The following is a 24,379-nucleotide window of genomic DNA, read 5'->3' on the forward strand; positions in this document are numbered from 1 at the left end:
CCGGCGATCCGTACACGCGGAGGCCCAGCCAGGTCTACCCTGGCGAATACCTTAGTTACTCAATGTGTCTTTCAAGAAGATATGCATCCAACTTGCCCTTAAATCCTGGAATGGTGGTTTCCTCCACAACCTCTTCCGGGAGAGTGTTCCAGGCATTCACCACTCGCTGTGTGAAGCAGAACTTTCTGACATTTGTCCTGGCCCTGTCTCCACACAGTTTCAGTCCATGACCTCTTGTCCGAGTCACCTTCAACAATGTGAAGAAAGGTGTTTCCTGTTCTATTTTGTCGAATCCTTTCAGTATTTTAAAAGTCTCGATCAGATCCCCTCGCAGTCTCCTCTTCTCGAGGGTGAAAAGTCCCAGTTTTCTGAGGCGATCTTTGTAGCTTGTCCACCAAAATACAATGACGATTGAAGGCTCGCAGGCATGACCTCGGATGATGTTTCGGCCCAAGGCAGTTGAGGCAGCAACGGTGTGGGTCCGTAAGAGAGATCGCGCGCTGGCACTTGCTACACTTCTTGAAGCCCGTGACAGGCTATTGGCAAGAACCACATTTCAAATGAACATGTAGTAGTCTTCTCTTTTACTGAGCATATATACAGTGGTACCTTGGTTTACGAGCATAATTCGTTCCAGAAGCATGCTCGTAAAACAAAATGCTCGTATATCAAAGCGAGTTTCACCATAGGAAATAACGGAAACTCGCTTTGATACGTTCCCACCCCCCTCCCCCGAGGCCATGTCTTTTCTGCTTATATATCATTAAATATAAAACAAATAAATAAAATTTTACTATTTGCAATACATAACAAGGTGCTCTTGGGGGAAGGAACCCCAGCACCAGCAGGGCTGTGATCCCAAAAGGTTCCCTGCAGCCCTTAAATCATGTAAGCTTCAATAATCATATTGATGAATTCAAGGCAACATCCAGATGGCCCCTTGTAGACACCCATGAGCTCCTTTCTGGTGTTTTGCATCCGCCTCATAGCCGAACTTCGCTGGGGACATACTTGTGTTGCTCCACGGTTCAAATCTTATCCAGGCCCTCGGACCAACTGGGCACTAACAACCCCGGGAGACCAGAGAAGGCTAAATCAGTGGCTCCCCCCTACCCCCCAAGTACCGTGCGGCATGTGGAACACAGATGATTCTCAGACTGTCATCCACCATAAACTTGGCATTAATCCATCGCACTTCTTTAAGCAAAATCGAGGTATTTTGAGGCTTTTATTTTCAAATTTGGAAATCGAAGATGGCAGCCACAGCAGCAATTTTAGCACAAAAAATGGCCTGGAGCAACCCTGGGGACTAAAAATGAGTAATTCTAGAATTTTAGAAGCGGTGGACTTAACACTAATCCAAAAGTTGATTTTAAAGACACTCCCCCCCATTTTGTTTGCCAGGCTATCAGCCTGTTACTCACTGTGCCATGTTGGATGCTGGGAGCTGCAAGTGTGGTGGAAACTGCAAATAGCTTACAGGGAAAACCTCTGCCTCAACAAGCCTGGAATCTGGACTGCTTGTGTCTTCTGGCTGTCTCTTGAGGTCCTACCGGATCATGCGCATGTAAGTTGGGGGGGGGGAAGGAAAGCAGTCAGTTCTGATCTTGGAAAAACCACCAGAGCTACTCAGCCTGTGCTCAAGCCCACTGCGAAGACCTTCATCTGATCAGTCACTGAAAAGATCTTCCTACGTCATGAAGGAGCCCGAGACGAGGATGTCATGGACTATTGTCCATTCCAAAGACTCTTTTTCTCTCTTATGTTGTTTAACTGTGTTGTCAGTCTCTCATTATAGCTCCAGCAATATTGTAAGAGTTTATCCATTCATTAGAAATGTCAAGACTTATGGATTTTAAATGGACTATGTGGTGTTATTAAATTTGAACAGTAATAGTGGTATCTACAGATACCAGGTGGGGAATGTTCTGTCCTCATATTCATGAGAGCAGATTGCTTAAAATATGCAAAATATGTAAACAATGTGCACTGCTGTGAGCTTAGTGAGCTAAGATAGATAGATAGATATGTAAACAGTGTGCATTGCTGTGAGCTCAGTAAGCTTGAACCTCTTTGCTCCTAGGCTGGAAAAACGTGCCTTTCTTAGTGGCATATGCAGTGAACAAAGTAGAGAGGGCATTTTTCCCAATCTGTTTTTTATACTTGCAGTCTCTTAGTTGTGAGTGTCAGCTAGTTCAGCTTAGTGAGAGAAACTGTAAGACAATATTGCCACCACAGAAAGGATCTATGAAATACATTCCCAGCATGCCCTGATCTCAGAGAAACCAGAGAAGAAGAAAAAAAAAATGAAATTGAATCAGGTTGGGCAGACTGGATGGACAGCATTCTGTAAGCAACTTGTGGGTTCAGATGTAAAATCCTAGTGCTCAGGACCACAAAGACACATTGCACTAGAAGTTAAATTTTAAGAAATTTGAGGCACTGTGAACTGTTAGAAAGTTCTACAACGGGGGCATGTCAAGATGGCGGCGATGTGAGGAGCAGTGAGAGACGCGCTGAGATCTCTCCAAGTTTGCTTCTCTCTGATAATAATTATACCTCGTCTAGATGCCCCATACAAAGAGGAAAGGGGTGGTTAGGGGTTCTTCCTCACCGGCCCTGGCATCCACCCCGCTGCAGCAAACTATGGACCGCTTCTTTTCTGCTCTTCCGGCACCTGTATTTTCCGGAGTGGAGAGCCTGGCTTTGGGTGGCGAGGTGAGGGAGTCGCTTGTCCTCTCGGGCATTGAAACATCCTTGTCTCCTCCGGTTGCCCTCATACCTCCATATCCAGCGACCGCCGAGACGCTGAGGCGAGAGACACGCAATCCCGGAAGTGGAGGTGCGGGTCTCCCGACGAGGGCACAGCGTCTGAGCTTGGTCAGCTGATGGAAGCAACCAAGAGTGGGGAGAATTTGTCTTCACCGACGGAGGGTTCTTTGCACAATGTCTGGTCTTTGCTTCAGCGGATGGAGACAAAAATGGAAAAATCGTCTGAAGAGGTAACTAAAATAGTGGAGAATTTGGACTCATTGACTAAAACTGTGGAAACAATGAAATTGGATTCTGTGGCTCAAACTAAGCAAATGCAGTAGGAGATACTACATTTACAACAGTTTAAGGTGGCTTCTACTAAAGATAGTACATCTATACATAAAAAATTAGAGCAATTTGAAAACTTTAATAGACGCTTGAACCTCCATATTTTAAATTTTCCCCAAATTCCGGGTATATTGCCTTTTGACTTATTGGATTTCCTCAAATTGTATTCCTCCAATAAATAAAATTTACTATTTACCAAATAAGAGGATACCTGGAAGAGAAGGAGGAGAGAATGAGATTGAGAAAGAAAAAAACCCAAAAAATAATGAAATAGAATTTGCTAACGTGACTGCTCTTCTTGAACAAACAATAACTGTTGACACTGATAGAGCTACACTCTTAGTATCATTTGTTTTTGAGCAAGATGTGAATATGATTATGAAATTGTTCTTTAAAAACTCATAAAAGTTATTTGGGGAACAGAAAATATGGATATACCCTGACGTCGCAAAGACTTTCTCTCTATGCGTCAAGGTACTATTAATTTGGGAGCAACGTTTCTAGCATACCCCTGCAAATGCTTGGTTAGGTATTTGGGAGTCAAATACACTTTTTTTCTCTCCAAACCATCTGAAGGAATTCTTGGATATGAAGAAGATCATCAAGGACTGAGGGATAATGAAATTTTAATAGCTGGTGCTTAGATACATTAAGCCTATTTGTTAATTAAATTCTTCTTTAATTTTTCTCTCATATATTTTCTTGATTGACCACCCCCCTAAAATTGTGGGGATAAAGAAATATTTTTTTTATTTCTATAAGTATGAGTTTATAATACTTCTGGTTGCTCTTGCCTCCCTGTGTTTATTGTAGCAAGATGTATTCTTGTAAATTTTGTTGAATAAGAAATAAACAATAAAAAAAGAAAGTTCTACAACAGAAACAATAGACAGATGTACTCTCTAGAAAGAGACTATGCACTCAAAGTGACAAAATGTTCCACAAATTCAAAGACAGTCATGACTACTGTATTCAAATTTAAAAGCAAAAAAATAACACACACAAAAAAAAAAAAAATCAAACAAGTTGACAAAGATATGGGAATGTCTTATTTTGGTAACCAATAGACAGGGACTTAAATTAATTTCCATATTTAGGATCAGAAACACTTGTACTACTGCAAAATTAAAATATATTTTAAACCACCAAATTCAATGAGGTATTAAGATACAAAGGAAAGATTAGGTTCTTACCTTGCTAATCTTCTTTCTTGTAAACAGGAATGGTAGTCTTGACCAACAGGTTAAATCCTCATTAGCCGAGAAGGTTATAGAGCCCATGGTTTTGTTTTCATGCTCCACCTCTCATCACTCTAGGATGAGCTCCACACTCTCAGTCGGTACCAAAACTTCTATTGAGTCCTAGAGTGCAAACATAAGAGAGGGGTGCAGGGAAATGTCCTGAAACTACATAACAAAACAAACAAGGTGGAAATAAAAGAAGCCATCTACCTATGTGCCATCTACCTATATGCCATAGTTCTGTTGCTCAGTATTTACGAGTCTCGTATGAGTGAATTCCTCTTCATTCCTGACTCTACCGGACAAATAATACAAACAATCTAAGAAGGCATGTCTGAAACAAAGCATGCTAGTGTCAAGGCAGGGCGAGTGTCAAGACTATCATTCCCGTTTACAAGAAAGAATATTAGCAAGGTAAGAACTTAATCTTTCCTTCTTGTGCAACAAGACTGGTAGTCTTGCCCAATGGGACATATCAGAGAAGTCCTCTGTTCCTAGAGTGGGACAGATAATATTGCTGCCAGTACTGATGACCTAAAAACGTTGTCCAGCCCAGCTGCTACATCCAACCTGTAAACCCTAGTGAACGTGTGGAGATTGGACCAAATGGCTGCTTTTCAAATCTCTGCAGTTGAGACTGCTCTAGACTCTGCTCAAGAGGACACAATGCTGTGAGTGAAGTGCATCTTCACCACCAGTGGAGAGTGCTTTCTGCTTCCAATACATGAGGAAGATATAGCCATTCTGATTCACATGAATATGGTTGCTTTAGATGCCTTCCTTCCTTGATGTACTGTACTACATTTGTAAGAATGAAGAGGTGATCAGATAGCTGAAACTTAGTCACTTCCAAGTAACGAATCAAAATTCTTTGCACACCCAGAACTTAACACCATCTGCTTTCTTCACTTCCTTAGGTGTGAAGGCTGGGAGTCACCTCCTAGTTTACGTGAAAACTGGGCACAAGCTTCGGAGGAAGGAAGAGACACTAGCCACCGAGATTCGAAGAAAGGACTCCCTGCAGGACAGAGCTTGCAGCTCCGACTCTTCTCGCTGACATCACAGCCACTAAGAAAATTCTCTTAACTATCAGATCTATCAAGGATGCCTCCTCCAAAGGCTCATATAGGCCCCTTCGCAAGGGCTCACAGGAGCAGATTAAAATTCCAAGGACTGGTGCTTTGGAGGGCAAAGATGTAAGGCTCCCTTCAAAAATCTGGATACATCTGGATGGGATGCCAACGAGTGCTTGCTAATCAGCACTCTGAAGCAGGAAAGTCCAGCTATCTGTACCTTGAGAAAGCCAACTGCCAGGCCTTTCTTCAGACCTTCTTGCAGGAAGTCCAGCACCACTAAAACTGGTGCGGACACCAGATTCAAGCATTTTCAGTTGCACCAGTTCCTAACACTTCCAGGCTTTCATGTAGACCACTAATGTGGACTGCTTCTTAGACATCAGGAGCATGACAATAACTTAAGGTGAATAGCCTTAAGGCTTTGTGCTCAAGAGCCATGCTGTAAGACCACAGTGATAGGACCCTGTGACAGAAGATTTGGATGACAAGGAAGCCCAAGAGTCTGATCCTTCTATAGTCCTACTAAGTCTGCATACCATGGCCACCTTGGCCAATCTGGAGCTTCCAGGATAACTCAAACTGGGTTTGTTTTGACCCGTCAAAGCATTCTGCCTATCATTAGCCATGGGAGAAACACACACAGGGGTTCCTCCACAAGCCAGACTTGGACCAGATATTCAGCCCAGCACTTCTAGGCTCGTACCTTTGGATGAAGAAATGAGCTGCCTTTTTGTTAGATGCTGAGGCCAAGAGGTCAAATGTCGGACACCCCCAGTACCTGACTATGCAATTGAAGGCCCTCCGAGAGACCCCACTCCCCGGGATCAAAGGTCTGCTGATTTAGGAAGTCTGCTTGCACATTCTCCATCCCATGAGATGCCAAGATGACTACAAAATGTGAATCCATCCACCGAAAAAGCAGGCGAGCTTCCAAGCTCAGTGGTACACTCCTGGTGCCTCCATGCCTGTTTACACAAGCCACTTTGATCGCATTGTCTGAGAAGACTGGCAGCCAGGGTGCTGCCCAGGACCCACAGAGTTAACCGTATCGCTCTGAGCACCAAGCAGTTGATCGATCAAGTCCTTTGAGATGGGGGACCACCACCCTTGCAGCAGACATCCCTCGTAATGCACTCCCAGCTGAATAGATTGGCATCCATCATGAGAATTGCCCACTGGAAGATGTGCAGTAGAATTCCCCCGGCCAAGGACTGTGGCTCCAGCCAACAGTCCAGGATGCTCCATGCCTTGCCTTACCACAGCAGCAGGCAGTCTGGGGCATTCGACTACAGAGACCACCTTGAAAGGAGCGGTTCCTGAAGAGGGCACAAATGCACTTTTGCCCATGGCACCACATCTATTGTGGCTACCATGGATCCCAGCAGTTGAAGATACTGCCATGCTATGGGGGCTAGCATCCCTTTCAATAAAATATCCTCTCTCACAAGATCCTATCGAGTGGTCTTTCCTCATTTTTACAGAGTCATCTGGTTCCATATTCGCCACAAAGAACCCTACGTTCTTCACAACACACTTATTAGTCGTTCCTTCATTCTGACAACTTTTCCTCAATTTCCATAGGAATTCTTTATACTCTGTTATGGCTCTTACTGTCTGGAATTCTTTGCCTTTTTATCTTTGTTCAGAAAAATCATATGCGATCTTCAAGGTACAATTAAAGGCATACTACTTCTCCCTGGCCTTCCACTCTTAATTTACTTCCTTTCAATGGCTACTTTTCTCAAAAGTTGCATTCCTGGCTTTATGATATTAGTGTGGGCAGAACTAAATTCTCTGTTTCCTCCCCTACCATATTGTTCATCTCTTTCCCCAACCTTTTTATTTTTTATTGCAATCCGCTGATTCCCTCTTTCCTTGTGTTCTCAATTGTTTTTTGTTTTACTTTTTTTTGTTTTCTATACTATTTAATTTTTTATTTGATTTTAAATCTTATTGTAAACTGCTTAGATTTACCTCCTGGTTTTATATGTGCGGTATATTAAATAAATTGAACTTGGCCGCAAATCTCCCGAATTTGCCTCACAAGCTTCATTTTATGTGCTTCTGGGAGGAAGACCCCGTCCTGTGCCATCTTGAAACAGACTCCAAGGTATTCCAGCAACTGAGTCAGGATCAAGTGACTCTTCCTGAAGTTGACTACCTAGCCAGTCCATAGAAGCTGGACCACTTGATCCACCACTGCCACACCCTCGTTCCTCAAGGGTGCTTTTATGAGCCAATTGTCTGGGTAAGGATGCACCTTGCGGAGGTATGTTGCTACTACAACCACCTTGGTAAAGGTCTGTGGTGCTTTTGCTAAGCCAAAAGGAAGAGCAGAGAACTGGAAAAGCTTGCCCAGAATATGAAACCTCAAGAACTTTCTGAGAGCCTGAAAGATAGGAATATGCAGAGATCCAGAGAGGCAAGGTATTCCCCTGGCACAACCGAGGTGATGACCAACCGCACCATTTCCATGCAGAAGCAGGGGATCTTGAGGGCTGCATTGACTGACTTTAGATTCGGAATCAGTCTCCAGTCCTCTGAGTCTCTTTTGAGCACAATGAAGTATATTGAGTATCTGCCAAAGCCCCATTCTCCTTGTGGTACAGGTTCTATAGCTCCTAGAGCTTTGAGCCTCTGAACTGTCGCCCAAACCTGGGTCTTCTTTGCCAGCTTCCCTGCCGGAGAAGCGAGAAAAAGACCCAGGAGGGGCTAATATAATTCTAGTTGTACCCCTTCTCAATGACTTCCAGCAAACACTGATCTGAAAATATCTGTGTCCAAGCCCAACAATACTCTGTCAGCCTGCCTCCCACCCTTGGGAGCACGGCCGCTGTCCTGTCATCATTGTTGTTTCTTGGAAACTGCAGAAGAACAGGATCCGGATGCTTAGGATGCCAGATGCTCCTGAAACTTTGTTTCTGGCCCTGGAATGTCCTCTGACTGGAGGATACTCCTGAATACTGGCGAAACCACTGTGAACTACGAAAACTTCCCCTGCTGAACCCCCTAGCATTCTGGGGTCTCATATCTGGTAGGGATTTTGACTTATGAATCACCACACTAACCATGAGATCATCCAGGCCCTTGCCAAAGAGCAACTATCCTTGAAAGGGGCGTTTACTTAGGGCCACCTTATAGGCCGAGTTTCCCAACCAATGCCAAATCTAGAGTATGAAAAGATCATAGAGAGCATCTGCAACATAGACAACCCCCTCCAAGAGGAACTGAGGGTTAGTGCTGCTGTCCAGATCCGGAGCCCGGCTTAGCTGAGAATAGCATGCCCTGGCAATATAAGATGCCACCACCACCACTGCTGCTTTCAGTTCCAGTGCAGCAGTTTTGAATTGTCTTCAGAGGACAAAGTGTATTCTGCGGTCCTTGAGGCCTACTCCCCCTTCACTAAGAAGTAAATCTGAGCCACCAGCGAATCCACTTTAGGCGTAGCAAACCACTGTTGGAACTCAGCATCCATCAGGTAAAGTTTAACCATGGACTTAGCTACCCCTAGAGCTTTTCGGAAACATCCCAGTAATGTGTTAACGTCTTAGCGATCTCTGGAAGTGAGGGAAAACAGGTATTCTGTTCTTTAGTGCTGCTCATGAGCAAGCACTAAGCAGTGAAGGTTTGAGGCAGCTCCAACTTTAATTCCTGGAGTGCCTCCACAATTAAATTTTGTAGGCTATAAGAACTGAACAACTTTCACACCCTCGGTTCATCTCCAAAATCCAGGGCTGCCACCTAATCGTGATCAGCACCCCACAACCCAGCTGGGATGCTGAATCTCTAATAGCCGAGGATCCTGAATGAGAAATTAAAAAGCACGGACTCCGAACCTTCATCCTCTAAGTATACCAGAGCTTGGGTCCCCATGACATCTGCATGGCTCCTTGGGGGTGGACCCTTTGCCTTTTGCTAAAAACCCTGGCGCTACCTCCGTTGAGGCCCCCGTGGGGTTAAGTCAGTTTTTGAAATTTAAAAAGGCTTCATACATCATGTGTATAAATTCAGAAGAGAACCACTGCCCAGGTACGTGGCTGTGCTTCACTGGGGACACCAATTCCTGCCAGAATTTCTGGATCCCTACTCCTCGCTTGTAGAGAGTAAGACTGAGGGGGATGAGCTTACGCCAGAGAGATGGGAGGTGGAACCTGAAAACAAAACAGTGGGCTCTTTACAACCCTCGCTGCTATGAGGGCTTAACCTTCTGGTCAAAACTACCAGTCTTGTTGCACAAGAAAAGTTAGTAAGCAGCCAATAGCATGTGTATAGCAGTTCTTACCTCCTGGTCATCTGTGTTGCTTGAGCAGCGGAGAAGAGTTGCCCAACCCTTTGGGTGAAGCTGCAATGATGTGATGCAGTTACCACGGTCCCTCTCACCAGGCACTTCCGGTGTTAGGACTTCTAGACTATTACGAGGTGATGCACCTGGAGAGGAATAAATATAAATAATTATATAATCCATTTGCAATTCACACACAAAGCTGCTTATGTATAAAGAGGGATTCTGAGGACAGCATGATAATCAGTTGCACAAGTGGGTGACATCATCTGACAGTACAACAGTTCCTTGTACAGCATTCAGGGCTATGTAATTGTACAGAGTTTCTTCTGGAACCCTGCAATCCAGAACCCCAGATCTGATCACTTGGTGTCACCCTTAAACAATGGCCATAAATCCTCCCCCCTAAGGAATTGTGAATGCTGCCTTATAAACAATCCCTAGCCCACTGCTACCAGATCACCCCCCTCCCCCCAAAAAAAGCGCTAACAAAGCTATTGTTGACCAGATTTTTGTTGCGCGTGAACCGCTTAGGTTTTAATTTTTTTTAGACAGTTCAAAATAACAGGGTCATATGGAGATATGGGATTCTACTTTTTAGACAGACCAAACAGAACAAATTACTGTATTTTTCCCCCCATAAGATGCACTTTTCCCCCAAAAAAGTGGGTGAGAATATAGGTACATCTTATGGAGCAAATATACCCCTCCCCCGGTATCTTTTTAATTCTGTCGGTCCAGTGCTGTATCGGCAGGAGCTTTCCGCACTCCTGCCCCTCCCTTGCTGGACGGCTGCCTCCTCCTCTTGCAGCAGAGCGGTGCACAAGGCAGGCTCCCTGAATGGCTGCCATCAGTTCTCACGAATCAGCGCTGGACCAACAGAATTAAAAAAAAGGTACTGGGGGGCTGCCTAGCTACCTAAGGCTATGCCTACCACTAGGGTGGGGGGCTGCCTAGCTGCCTATGAATACCACTAGACCTGCCCTGTACCCTGTCCCAGCCTATCACTAGACCACCAGAGGGGGGACAGGGTATAGGTAAGGTCAGTGGGATGGGGTACACCATTTGGTTTAGATTTTTTTCCCTTGGTTTTTCCTCCTCTACACTAGGTGCGTCTTATGGTCAGGTGTGTCTAAAAGAGCGAAAAATAAGGTAGTTATTTTAGGAGTCAATATCCAGAGAGTAATGTTATATGAATGTTTAAGCTGAATGTTATTATACAAACATAAAAAAAGCCTTACTGGGTCAGACCAATGGTCTCATCAAGCCCAGTAGCCTGTTCCCATGGTGGCCAATCCAGGTCCCTAGTACCTAGCCAAAACCCAGGAAGTAGCAACATTCCATGCTACCAATCCAGGGCAAGCAGTGGCTTTCCCCATATCTCTCTCAATAACAGACTATACTTTTCCTCTAGGAACTTGTCCAACCCTTTCTTAAAACCTGCTACCACAACCTCTGGCAAAGCGTTCCAGAGCTTAACTATTCTCTGAGTGAAAAAAAATTTCCTCCTATTGGTTTTAAAATTATTTCCCTGTAACTTCGAGTGTCCCTTAGTATTTGTAATTTTTGACGGCGTGAAAAATCGATCCACTTGTACCCGTTCTACTCCACTCAGGATTTTGTAGACTTTAATCATATCTCCCCTCAGCTGTCTCTTTTCCAAGCTGAAGAGCCCTAACCTTTTTAGTCTTTCTTCATTAGTAGAGGTTGATTGTAGAGGAACCACTAAAATTATCATGGTTCTTACACTGCATTGACATGTATTTTAGACTCAGTCATCCTTAAAGTATAATACAGTGGTGCCTCACACAACGAACTTAATTGGTTCCAGGAGCAAGTTTGTTATGCGAAACGTTCGTTATGTGAAACGCGTTTTCCCATAAGAATACATGTAAAAAAAAATAATTCGTTCTGCAGCATAAAATATGCTAAGATGACATAAAAAAAGATAAATTTTTGGTTATTATTTTTATTTAGATACATCTAAAAACATAATTGTTTTTTAAAACAACACACATTTTTTAAATTTAAAGACAGACTAAGTAGAGTCTAATTTTACAGTGAGAGAGGGCAGAGTCTCAGCGGCAAAAACTGGGACTTAACTGTTCATTTTTTTTTTTTTCTACCGTGTTTCCCCGATGATAAGGCAGGGCCATCAAATAAGACAGCCCCCCCTTTTTAGAAAAAAATGTAAAATAAGGCACCCCCCCGCAAATAAGCCACCCACCGATACCTGCGCTTACCCGAATCGGGTGGTACGGTGGGTGACTCCGTGTGGTCCCTGGCACCCCCGACACGATCGGGGCAAGAGGGAGCTCAAGCCCTCTTGCCCCCCCGACTCCCCGACACGATCGGGGCAAGAGGGAGCCCAAGCCCTCTTGCCCCCCGACTCCCCGACACGATCGGGGCAAGAGGGAGCCCAAGCCCTCTTGCCCCCCCCGACTCCCCGACACGATCGGGGCAAGAGGGAGCCCAAGCCCTCTTGCCCCCCGACTCCCCGACACGATCGGGGCAAGAGGGAGCCCAAGCCCTCTTGCCCCCCCGACTCCCCGACACGATCGGGGCAAGAGGGAGCCCAAGCCCTCTTGCCCCCCCGACTCCCCGACACGATCGGGGCAAGAGGGAGCCCAAGCCCTCTTGCCCCGCCGATTCCCCAACTCCCCGACAATATCGGGCCAGGAGGGAGCCCAAGTCCTCCTGGCCACGGCGACCCCCTAACCCCACCCTGCACTACATTACGGGCAGGAGGGATCCCAGGCCCTCCTGCCCTCGACGCAAACCCCCCCTCCCCCCAACGACCGCCCCCCCCAAGAACCTCCGACCGCCCCCCCAGCCGACCCGCGACCCCCCTGGCCGACCCCCACGACACCCCCAACCCCCTTCCCCGTACCTTTCTGTAGTTGGCCGGACAGACGGGAGCCAAACCCGCCTGTCCGGCAGGCAGCCAATGACGGAATGAGGCCGGATTGGCCCATCAGTCCCAAAGCTCCGCCTACTGGTGGGGCCTAAGGCGCCTGGGCCAATCAGAATAGGCCCGGGAGCCTTAGGTCCCTCCTGGGGGCAGGGCCTGAGGCACATGGTCGGGTTGGGCCCATGTGCCTCAGGCCCCGCCCCCAGGAGGGACCTAAGGCTCCCGGGCCTATTCTGATTGGCCCAGGCGCCTTAGGCCCCACCAGTAGGCGGAGCTTTGGGACGGATGGGCCAATCCGGCCTCATTCCGTCGTTGGCTGCCTGCCGGACAGGCGGGTTTGGCTCCCGTCTGTCCGGCCAACTACAGAAAGGTACGGGGAAGGGGGTTGGGGGTGTCGTGGGGGTCGGCCAGGGGGGTCGCGGGTCGGCTGGGGGGCGGTCGGAGGTTCTTGGGGGGGGCGGTCGTTGGGGGGAGGGGGGGTTTGCGTCGAGGGCAGGAGGGCCTGGGATCCCTCCTGCCCGTAATGTAGTGCAGGGTGGGGTTAGGGGGTCGCCGTGGCCAGGAGGACTTGGGCTCCCTCCTGGCCCGATCGTGTCGGGGAGTCGGGGGGGCAAGAGGGCTTGGGCTCCCTCTTGCCCCGATCGTGTCGGGGAGTCGGGGGGGCAAGAGGGCTTGGGCTCCCTCTTGCCCCGATCGTGTCGGGGAGTCGGGGGGGCAAGAGGGCTTGAGCTCCCTCTTGCCCCGATCGTGTCGGGGAGTCGGGGGGGCAAGAGGGCTTGAGCTCCCTCTTGCCCCGATCGTGTCGGGGAGTCGGGGGGGCAAGAGGGCTTGGGCTCCCTCTTGCCCCGATCGTGTCGGGGAGTCGGGGGGGCAAGAGGGCTTGGGCTCCCTCTTGCCCCGATCGTGTCGGGGAGTCGGGGGGGGCAAGAGGGAGCCAGGCGGAGAGAGGGCAGTTAAGCGCAGTGCCTGCGCGGAAGGATGCAGCTCGGGCGACTTCGTTGTGTGAAACGAAGTTCGTTGTACGAATCAAGACATAAAGTTCGTTGTGCGCAGCGTTCGCTGTGCGAGGTGTCCGTTATGCGAGGCACCACTGTAAATGGAAATGTGATTTGCTATTAAATTATAGAGTTCATGGTCTGAGCCCCTTAAACGTCAAACATACCAAGATCAAGGTTAAAGTGGGCTTCAACAGCAACTCCCTCATAGCTTAACTTTTAGGAAGCATACAGACTTGTTAATTAAAAAAAGTTATGCAATACAGTGTTCCCCCGGTCATTCGCTGTCAGCAGTTTGCGGTCTCGGTCATTCGCGGTATTTTCCAACCGTGAACCACCGACCAGGAAAGGACAGCTGGAGAGCTCCTGATTGGTAAGGCCCGACTTTAGTGCAGGAAGAGGAAGTTGGAGCATATAGCGAGCAATTTCCTTCACTCGCTGGTGCTCCGGCTGCTCTCTCCTGCCTCTCCCACTGCCCTCTACAGTCTCCCCCATGAAAAACCATATTTGCGGTTTTTCAAGATTCGCGGGAGTTCCTGGAACGGAACCCCCGCAAATATTGGGGGAGTACTGTATTGTGGAAATTGAGGACCATTAAGAAGCTTTTTGATAGAAACATAGAAACACAGAAACATAGAATATGACGGCAGAAAAGGGCATTTCAGAGTCCTTTCGGTTGCTGATCTAGTCAAAGGTATTGTCTACCTTGGATTATTGTAATATTGTTTATTTTGAGTTACCAAAAATGACTATTATAAGAACATAAGCAATGCCTCCACTGGGTCAGACCTGAGGTCCATCATGCCCAGCAGTCCGCTCACGTGGCGGCCCAACAGGTCTAGGACCTGTGCAGTAATCCTCTATCTATGCCCCTGTATCCCTTTCTCCAGCAGGAAATTGTCCAATCCTTTCTTGAACTCCAGTACCATACTCTGCCCTATTACGCCCTCTGGAAGTGCATTCCAGGTGTACACCACATGTTGGGTAAAGAAAAACTTCCTAGCATTCATTTTGAATCTGTCCCCTTTCAACTTTTCCGAATGCCCTCTTGTTCTCTTATTTTTCAAAAGTTTGAAGAATCTGCTCCTCTCTATGCCCTTCATGATCTTGTAAGTCTCTATCATATCCCCTCTAAGAATGCTGCAGTCCGCTTGATTTTTGGTCTTAAAAAATATGATCAATTTAGTCCTTTTTATGCCAGACTGCATTGGCTGCCATTTGGAGCCAGTGTTTTTTAAGTTTGGGTGTATTTATTATAAGCACTTTTTGGATTATTACCCTCTTATTTGGTATCTTACTTGAAATTGTTTTATTCAACAAAATGTACTAGAAATTCAGGTATGTTCATTTTCCCTACCCCAAGGGCCTGTCGTTACAAGACTTTCTTGGACAGGACACTGGCATATCAGGCAGGGAAGATGAACTCCTGGATGAGCCCGTTGATTGCTCAAGCCTATTCTTACTTTACATTTAGGAAATTACTAAAAACTTATTTATTTGATAAACATGAATGCTGATTCTCTTTAATATCTACGATGGTGTTTTTATATTTCAATTTTTAATTTATGTTTTAACCGATAGTAATGTATTGAAATTGTATTTTAATTAATGCTGTATTGATGGTTGTATGAAGTAGTGTGTTTTGAAATTGTATTTTGTGCTGACAAGTTTCAGTTTTGTTGTGAACCGCCTAGAACTGCTGGAGGGGTGGTATACAAGAAAATAAATTATTATTATCATCATCTCTCCTCACTTATCTCTCCCTATGTTCTACCCCCATGAACTCCATACATTAGGTAAGTCCCTCTTATCTGTACCTTTCTCCTCCACTGCCAACTCCAGACTCCATCTCTTCTATCTTGCTGCACCATATGCCTAGAACAGACTGCCTGTGTCAATACATCAAGCTCCATCTCTAGCAGTATTCAAATCTAAGCTAAAAGTCCACTTTTTTGAGACTGCTTTCAATTCTTAACTCCCACTCACTATAAAATACCTATATCCATCCTATTTTTCTCTGCAAAAAATCTCCCCAACCCCTATGTGTCCCATTTGTTCTGTCTGTGCTAATTAGATTATAAGCTCTTCTGAGAAGGGACCATCTATTACTAGTTGAATGTAAAGCACTGGATAAGACTTTCAGCACTACAGAAATGATAAATAGTAGTAGCAGTTGGGAAGCAGACTTCTATGGTTTGTGCCCCAAAATTGGAAGTAGAAACACAGATTAAGTATACCAGCATTAAATCATGAAGAAGTGGAACCTGTGCAGAGTGCCAGATTCACCTTAGCCACCTTGTTGGATAGCTGGGTGGAAAGTGAAGATCTTTAGTTACTGACATTTACAATGTTACTATCTACAGCAAAATCAGGTGGCCCTTTTAGGAACTTACTCTTCTTCGTAGCAACACATTAAATGACGATAGAAAACGACTTGCATGGTCCATCTCAGTTCCTGAGATACTTGTTTTTATAAATAGGCCTACTATAGATGTGCATCCTCCTACCTTGTCACAATGGCGATCCTTGATGATTTATCAATTGAAGATGGAATGTTGTGACATTCCTGAGATGGACTCCGTTAAGGGCCATCAATTACAACTTACTTGGGAGCCTCTTTGACCAGGTATCCTCGTAGCCATGTATTGAATATTTGACTGGGTAGTTATTTTCTGGTATTGTCTGTGACATTTGCTCTTCTGCTGCTCCATGCCTTTTATTATTTTTTATTTCTTTCTTTCTTTCTTTATATTTCTTTTGGGTGGAGGGAGGGAGAGGTTTTTATGGTTTTGAAAATTTGGTCTATGCTGTATTCTTATTTCTGGTTTTCGTTTGTGCTTTTGACCAATAAACAGTTTTGCAATAAATAGGCCTACTTAATTTTAGTTGATTTTTTACTTGCTGCACAGTAATCATGAACTAGTTGTTATTAAGTTTGGGTTTAATTAGCCAGATTGGCTGGGATTTTAATAATGTCAACATTATTAAACATTACTAATGTCAAAATTTAAATGGAATCAGGTTGGGCAGACTGGATGGACCATTTGGGTCTTTATCTGCCGTCATCTACTACGTTACTATGTATTATGGGTTACTCTATTCCTGCTTGGTCCCTAATCAGAAAATAATGGTATATAATAACTAAGGCTAGTTACTGGGCAGACTTGCACAGTCTGTGTCCCGTATATGGCCATTTAGTTGAGGATGAGCTGGAGTGAGCTTTGATGGAGACTCCAATAGATGCACAGTAACAGGCAGAGCTGTGGGTTTCTGGCCCAGAAATAACTAAGAAAAAGAACAATTTAAATTAAAGCATTAAATTATAGAGTGTATATTTGGGCAGACTAGATGGACCATTTGGGTCTTTATCTGCCGTCATGACATGATATCGTCGTCCGAATTAGGATTTTATTGCTTGAACCTGGCTTACTGAACCTGGCTTACAGTCCAGAATCATCTCATTTATGTCCTCTAAACTAAACTAAACCATAAGCTTATATACCGCATCTTCTCCATAAAGATAGAGCTCGGAACGGGCACGGTTTACAGGAAATTTAAAAAGAAGGAAAAATATAATAAGAATTAGTGATTGTATAGCACAGTTCTTCAACCGCCGGTCCGCAGGAAATTTTTGCCGATCTGCGCAGGGCCGGCAAGATTGACTTACTTCAACTTCCTGCCGGTCCGCGCAGGGCCGGCAAGATCAACATCTGAAGTCTGCGCTAGAGAGCTGCACGGGGCGACGGGAATCTCATGGGGACGCCCCCTAGGGTCGCGGGGATCCCGTGGGGACGCCTCCGAGGGTCACGGGGTTCCTGCGGGGCTGGATGTACTCAGTCGCGCGGCTCTTCTCCCTACCTGCTATGCTTGCAGCACAGAGTCGAACGGAAGTCTTCACATGTCAGCGCTAACGTCAGAGGGGAGGGAGGGCTTAAACAAAGCCCTACCTCCCTCCCTCCGATGTCAGCGCTGACGTCAGGAAGACTTCCATTCGGCTCTGTGCTGCAGACAGGGCAGGAAAGGAGAAGAAGAGTAGCCTCGCGGCTCGAGTGGCGTACCAAGGAATGGGGGTGGTCCGCCCCAGGTGCAGCACAGCCGGCCAGGTCCCCTTACTTTTGTGGCGCTTCCCGACCGACCGACAACAGCCCCGGTCCGACAAACCTCCCTGCCCTGTAGCCGCGAATCTAAATTACCTTCTTACAGCAGCTGTAAGAAGGTAATTTAGATCCGCAGCTACAGGGCAGGGAGGTTTGTCCGACCGGGCCTGTTCTGTTGTCAGTTGGGTGGGGAAGCGCCACAAAGGTAAAGGGTAGGGAGGGAGAAAGGGAGGAAAGGTGGAGTGGAGAAGAAAAGACGCTTAAGGGAAATGGGTAAAACTGAGGGGGGAGAAGGCCACTGAAAGCATTGGGGAAGACAAAGGGGTGGAGAAGGACGCTGAAAGGCCATGGGGAAGGCGGGGTGGGGGGATGGGAGAAGGACGCTGAAAGGCCATGGGGAAGACGGGGGGGGGGGAGAAGGACACTGAAAGCACATGTGGAAGACAGAGGGGGGGAGAAGGACACTGACAGGACATGGGGAAGATGGGGGGGAGAAGGACGCTGAAAGGAAATGGGGAAGAGAGAGTGGGGAGAAGACGCTGGTAGGGAAGAAGACAGAGATGCCAGTCTATGGGGGGAGTGGAGGGAAGAAGATGGGTGCCAGACCAATTTGGAAGGGGGGAGAAAGGGAGAGGCACAGTAACAGAGCAAATGGAAGACGCAGAGGGATGAGAGACAGTGGACGGAAGGAATTGAATGAGAACATGAGGAAAGCAGAAACCAGGCAACAAAGGTAGGAAAAGAATTCTATTTCTTTTTTGCTTCAGGATAAAGTAGTATATTAGTTGTGTTGTCCCTTTTATAAACATTAGAGGCTCTGGTAGAAACCCGTTTACAAAGTATGTATTCTTCCCAATTAATATTTCCAAATTAATAAAGTCTTTTTGCTTATTTGTAAATGGGTTTCTACCAGAGCCTTTAATTCAGTAGCATAATTAAATGAAATAACTATTTCTGAAGTTTATAGGGACGGGCGGGGACGGAGGGGATTCCTCACGGGGAAGGGCGGGGACGGAGGGGATTCCTCACGGGGACGGGTGGGGACAGAGGGATTCCTCACGGGGATGGGTGGGATTCCTCACGGGGACGGGTGGGACTTTGGCGGGGACGGGTGGGATTTCTGTCCCCGTGCAACTCTCTAGTCTGCGCTGGGACGGAGAGATCTTGGGGAGCCTCCGACAGTGGCTTTCTCCCCTCTCTGCAGCTCTCCTTTACTTCCCAGCGCAGCGATTCACGAAGGCAGCCTCGGGGCTTTTGCTGAGTCGCGGCTGCCTCTGATGATGCAACTTCCTCTTTCCTCAGAGGCGGCACGACCCAACAAAGGACCTGAGGCTGCCTTACTGAATCGCTGCGCTGGGAAGTAAGAAGAGCTGCTGGGAGGGGAGAAAGCCACTATCAGAAGCTGCTGGGCAAGGGAAAAAAAGGGCTGCTACTGGAGAGGGAGAAGGCGACATGCTTCTGGGAAGAGAGGAGAGAAAGGAATCTGGGAAGCTGCTGGGCAAGGAAAAAAAAGGGACAGCTGCTACTGGAGAGGGAGAAGGAGAAGGAGAGATGCTTCTGGGAGGGGAGGAGGGAAAGGAATCTGGGAAGCTGCTGGGCAAGGAAAAAAAGGGACAGCTGCTACTGGAGAGGGAGAAGGAGAGATGCTGCTGGGAGGGGAGGAGGGAAAGGAATCTGGGAAGCTGCTGGGCAAGGAAAAAAAGGGACAGCTGCTACTGGAGAGGGAGAAGGAGAGATGCTGCTGGGAGGGGAGGAGGGAAAGGAATCTGGGAAGCTGCTGGGCAAGGAAAAAAAGGGACAGCTGCTACTGGAGAGGGAGAAGGAGAGATGCTGCTGGGAGGGGAGGAGGGAAAGGAATCGGGGAAGCTGCTGGGCAAGGAAAAAAAGGGACAGCTGCTACTGGAGAGGGAGAAGGAGAGATGCTGCTGGGAGGGGAGGAGGGAAAGGAATCTGGGAAGCTGCTGGGCAAGGAAAAAAAAAGGGACAGCTGCTACTGGAGAGGGAGAAGGAGTGATTCTGCTGGGAGGGGAGGAGGGAAATGAATCTGGGAAGCTGCTGGGCAAGGGAAAAAAAAGGGACAGCTGCTACTGGACCTGGAGGGAAGGAGAAGGAGAGATGCTGCTGGGAGGGGAGGAAGGGAAGAGAGTTACTGCTGGACAGGAGGAGGAGGGAAGGGAGAATGAAAAAAGGAAAGAAACAACTGGCATAGAGATTAGAGGAGGGGAAGGGGAGACACAGGCATGATAAAGTAGAGAGATTGATGATAGGAAGGGGTCAACAGAAAAATAAGCAGAGAGGGACAACGATGATAGATCTGGTGTAGGAGAGATAAAAATGAAGAGAGCAATGAAGCTGGAATGAATCATGTAAAAAGGAGAGAGGGGTACAAGCTGGATGGAAAGGGGAGAGGGGTATAGAAAGAAGACAGATACCATATGGAAGGGGGAGAGGACAGACAGTGGATGGAAGGGGCAGATGCTGGATTGAAGAGACAGAGAGGGCAGACGCTGGAAGGAAGAGAGTGAAAAGAAGATTGAAAGCAGAAACCAGAGATGACAAAAGGTAGATAAAAATAATTTTATTTCTATTTTGTGATTAGAATATATCAGATTTGAAATATATATCCTGCTAGAGCTGGTGTTAGACATAACTGGGGACTGCAAAACCCAGGAAGTGCTTCTTTAGCTTCCAGCTGGCTTAGGGCGCTCTCTGACCAGGGGGCAGTTGCCCTAGTTGCACTCCCCTAAAACTATTCCTATCATGTGTGACTGCAGTATTCTGTTAGCATGATATTTCTGTGTAGCATTCTGTAATAATTTGGCTTGTTCAGTTTTCTTGATAGTAGAGGGGATATATGTGAAGGGGAGGTAGCTGGGACAATGGAGGATTGTTGATCCTTGCTCTGAATTATTTGTATTTATAAAATGACAATTGTACAGAATATTGTTTCTTTTTATGCTTTAGTAAAATACATTCAATATAAAATCATAACTGAGGCTTGTGTGGATGGGATCAGATGATTTGTGGGGACCGAGCTCATGGAGATGGGGCGGAAACGGGGTTTTTAAATTTTAGTCCTAGTAGTTTGCCGGTCCACAAAATAATTCTTTTTTTTCTGCCGGTCCACGGGTGTAAAAAGGTTGAAGAACACTGGTATAGAGAACAGAGAGATTTATGTTTTTGGAATAATTGGAAGGAACCCAAATTCTGCTGCTGGGCAGGAAAATTATTCCAAAGCTCAGTAATTTTATAGTAAAGAGATTTCCCTAATTTTCCAACATAGATAACGCCTTTTAGCGAGGGGAAAGATAATTTAAGATATATTACAACTCCCTAGATTAGATAAACACGGTGGAGGTCTTGCAATTATGTATAAAAGTTTTTATCATCTGACTTTGATTCTATTTCACCACCAGATTTAGAATGTATGATGTGTAAACTACTGGATGAGAACAATATTACAGCCAGCTCTTTGGGAATATTACTTATTGCCCTCCTGGTCCTGGTGTAAGTCAGTTACTAAAATACAGAAAATAATTTCTTTATATGCTTGTCAATTTACTAGGTTCTTGGTTTTAGACAATATTAATTTACCCCTGGAATTAGATGAAAATAGAGTATTGGATTTTAAGAAATTCTTAGTACAGTTGACTCCACTTAAGTGCAAGGCCTCCGGACCGGACCGCCACATGTGCTTAAACGGAGTGTGCGCTTAATCGGTGTACCACTTTTTAGTCATGAAAAATCACAGTACACTGTAGTTAAATGCAATAAAACTTTTATTCAGCAAAAAAAAAAACACACGTAAAATAATTCTACATGGTTCAGTTTTAGAATCACTCAATTAGAATGTGATGGCACCCAGTCCTCAATTCTGGAAACAGACCAAACAATATAGACTGGTGTGTTAAATGTTTATATTAGTGGAGTTCTCAGATACCTACACCGTCAAATCATAAACGATTGTTCAAACGGCTCATGTAGGTATAAGTATCAATCATTGAATTCCACTTTTTTTCTATTTTGCAGTACTCTAATACTAATTAAACAATTTAATATTGCACTTATCTTTTTTTAATAGTGGCTTTTTTCTTTTTGCTGTCTGTGCCGTGCCGACGGGACCCGTTTCGCCCGAATAAGGGCTTCTTCAAGGGTCTAAGGCTTTATAAACACAGAAAACAATAATTACTGCTGCTGCATTCTATAAACATTTATCAATGTAATTTTTTAATGTATTTAAAATCGGGTTTACTCACTGTGCACTTCATACAGCGTCTCTTACAAAATGCAATACACTGTAAACCTTTTTTTAAACCAACATTTTACTGAAATAGTCAGTCACTGTTTTCTGTACGCAGATTGCACGATTCAGGCTGTGTATCTGACTACTGATGATGTAAAACTGTCCATAGTCATGACATCAATTTATCTCCAGATAACGCAGCGTATGTAGAGACTTCAGCGCGTCCGAGAAGGAAACAATCTCTGCAGGTGTTTCATTAGTCGTGATGATTGCAGCAGTATCTCCATCCTCATCAGACTCTTGCTGCCTGCAGTGTCCTTTATGACTGTACAGATAACGGAATTAGTGCTGTCAGATGATGTGGGCACATCGTTGTCAACGGCGACATACAGCTCAAACTCTTGTGGCGAGAGTCCAACCGGGAGTTCAATGGATGAAGTGTCAGCTTCAGTTGTCTCATCAGATGCGTGAATGAAGCTTGCCTGTTGATAGCAATTTGAAATCGTTGAGGAGACGAGACTCCACGTATCCCGTACCATTTGAAAAGAGTTGAGCACAGTCATTTTTCTCACAAGCTTAGCAGCTCGGGGGCTGGATTCCATGCTTGCATCAATCACTGCCATCACATATCTTAGGACCAGCGACCTATGACGTTTGAAGTTGGTGATTATCCCCTGGTCCGTTGGTTGGATCAAAGAGGTCGTGTTTGGTGGCAGAAACACGAGTTTGATGTTGGTTAGTCATACGTCACTGCTGTGCGCTGCACAATTATCACACAGCATTACAATGTGTCTCCTATCCCTTCTCATCAGATTGTCAAGCTTCTGCAACCATTCAATCCACAGTGTCGCCATCATCAATGTGTTTTTGTTGCTTTCATGACCCATCTTTCTGCACCAAATTCATCAGTGTCTTGTTTTTCGCCATGCTGTCATTACAAACTTTCCATCTCTCTAGCCATCCATTTGTTGCTTTAAAGTCTTCTATGCCCAGTTATTCAGATAGCTGTGTTGCTTTCTCCATCAGCAGAGGCCCACTGATTGGCAGTTGACGACTTCTTGCATCAGCAAACCATCGTAGCAACGCCTGTTCAACATCTCCAGCCTTCCCAATTCTTTTCCATTTCCTGGTAGGATTGCTATTTTGCCAGTTTTTCAATATGGCTTGCTTTTTTGTGAATCTAAGAAATCTGGCTAGGATGAACGCTGTGATGTTTTGCAATAGAGTCCTGACTCTCCCATTGGTCAAGTCTCTTTACGACATCAACACGTTTAGCCAAAGACAATGACTTTTGTCCAGGGTGGTGGACTCACTCAGCCAGAGACAATGACTTTTGACCAGCCAAAGATAAAGGTTTTTCTCCATGAGACTTCATGGTGCAGTTTCAAAATTTCAAACACCTGGCCAGGCCTAAACTGCTGATCTGAAACACACGGCTCATCAACGTGAAAACATGATTGCTTTTAACCGGAGTGAACATAATGTGAATGCATAGAGGTGTGACTTATAACATCAGTGCACATAAGCGGATTGTGTGCTTATCAGAAATGCAATCATCCAGCGTTTACGTTCATTGACTTTAATGTAAATAAAACAGGCTATGGTGGTAGGCTGCGGATAACTGAAGTGTGCGCTTAACTGACGTGCACTTAGGTGGAGTCGACTGTATCTTGTTCTTTATATGTTATGCCATCTGGATCTATTCATGAAAAAGGCCATCCCTTAATTTTGTAGCTGTATTTTCTTTTAATGTTTTATCTATGGTAAAATGGTCAAAGGTACCTTAGATAGACCACTATTTATTAGCTTTCAACTTGCATTTGTATATGGGTTATTTTACTCAAAATTATCAACATATTTATAAACGACCTGGAAATTGGTACGACGAGTAAGGATGATTAAATTTGTGGACAATACAAAGTTATTCAGAGTAGTGAGGACACAGAACGATTGCGAAGACCTACAACAAGACAAATGCACTTGAGGAATGGGCCGCGAAATGGCAAATGAGGTTCAACGTGGATAAGTGCAAGGTGATGCATGTCGGTAACAAAAATCATATGCACGAATACAGGATGTCCAGTGCTGTACTCAGAGAGAGCCCCCAGGAAAGAGACTTATGAGTACTTGTAGACAAGTCAATGAAGCCGTCTGCGCAATGTGCAGCGGCAGCAAAAAAGGCGAACAGAATGCTCGGAATGATTAAGAAGGGGATCACAAACAGATCAGAGAAAGTTATCATGGTGCTATACCAGGCCATGGTGCGCCACCCACCTGGAATACTGCATCCAACACTGGTCGCCGTACATAAAAAAGGATATAGTACTATTCGAAAGGGTCCAGAGAAGAGTGAAAAAAAATTGTTAAGGGACTGGAGGAGTTCCATACAATGAGAGGCTAGAGAAACTGGGCCTCTTCTCCCTTGAAAAGAG

The 24,379-nt window shown here is 45.6% G+C and overlaps 1 protein-coding gene across 1 annotated transcript in view; it reads right to left on the reverse strand.

The window, feature by feature from the left end:
* The window catches only part of DCAF10 (DDB1 and CUL4 associated factor 10), a 196,410-nt gene that overhangs the window by 20,543 nt on the left and 151,488 nt on the right, over positions 1-24,379 (reverse strand). Inside the window, exon 6 of the mRNA XM_033916410.1 lies at positions 9,702-9,847. Within this exon, the coding sequence (XP_033772301.1) occupies positions 9,702-9,847 (146 nt within the window). The remainder of the gene's footprint in view (positions 1-9,701; positions 9,848-24,379) is intronic.

The sequence above is a fragment of the Geotrypetes seraphini genome, chromosome 1 (assembly GCF_902459505.1).
Source record: "Geotrypetes seraphini chromosome 1, aGeoSer1.1, whole genome shotgun sequence".
Lineage (NCBI taxonomy): Eukaryota > Metazoa > Chordata > Amphibia > Gymnophiona > Dermophiidae > Geotrypetes > Geotrypetes seraphini.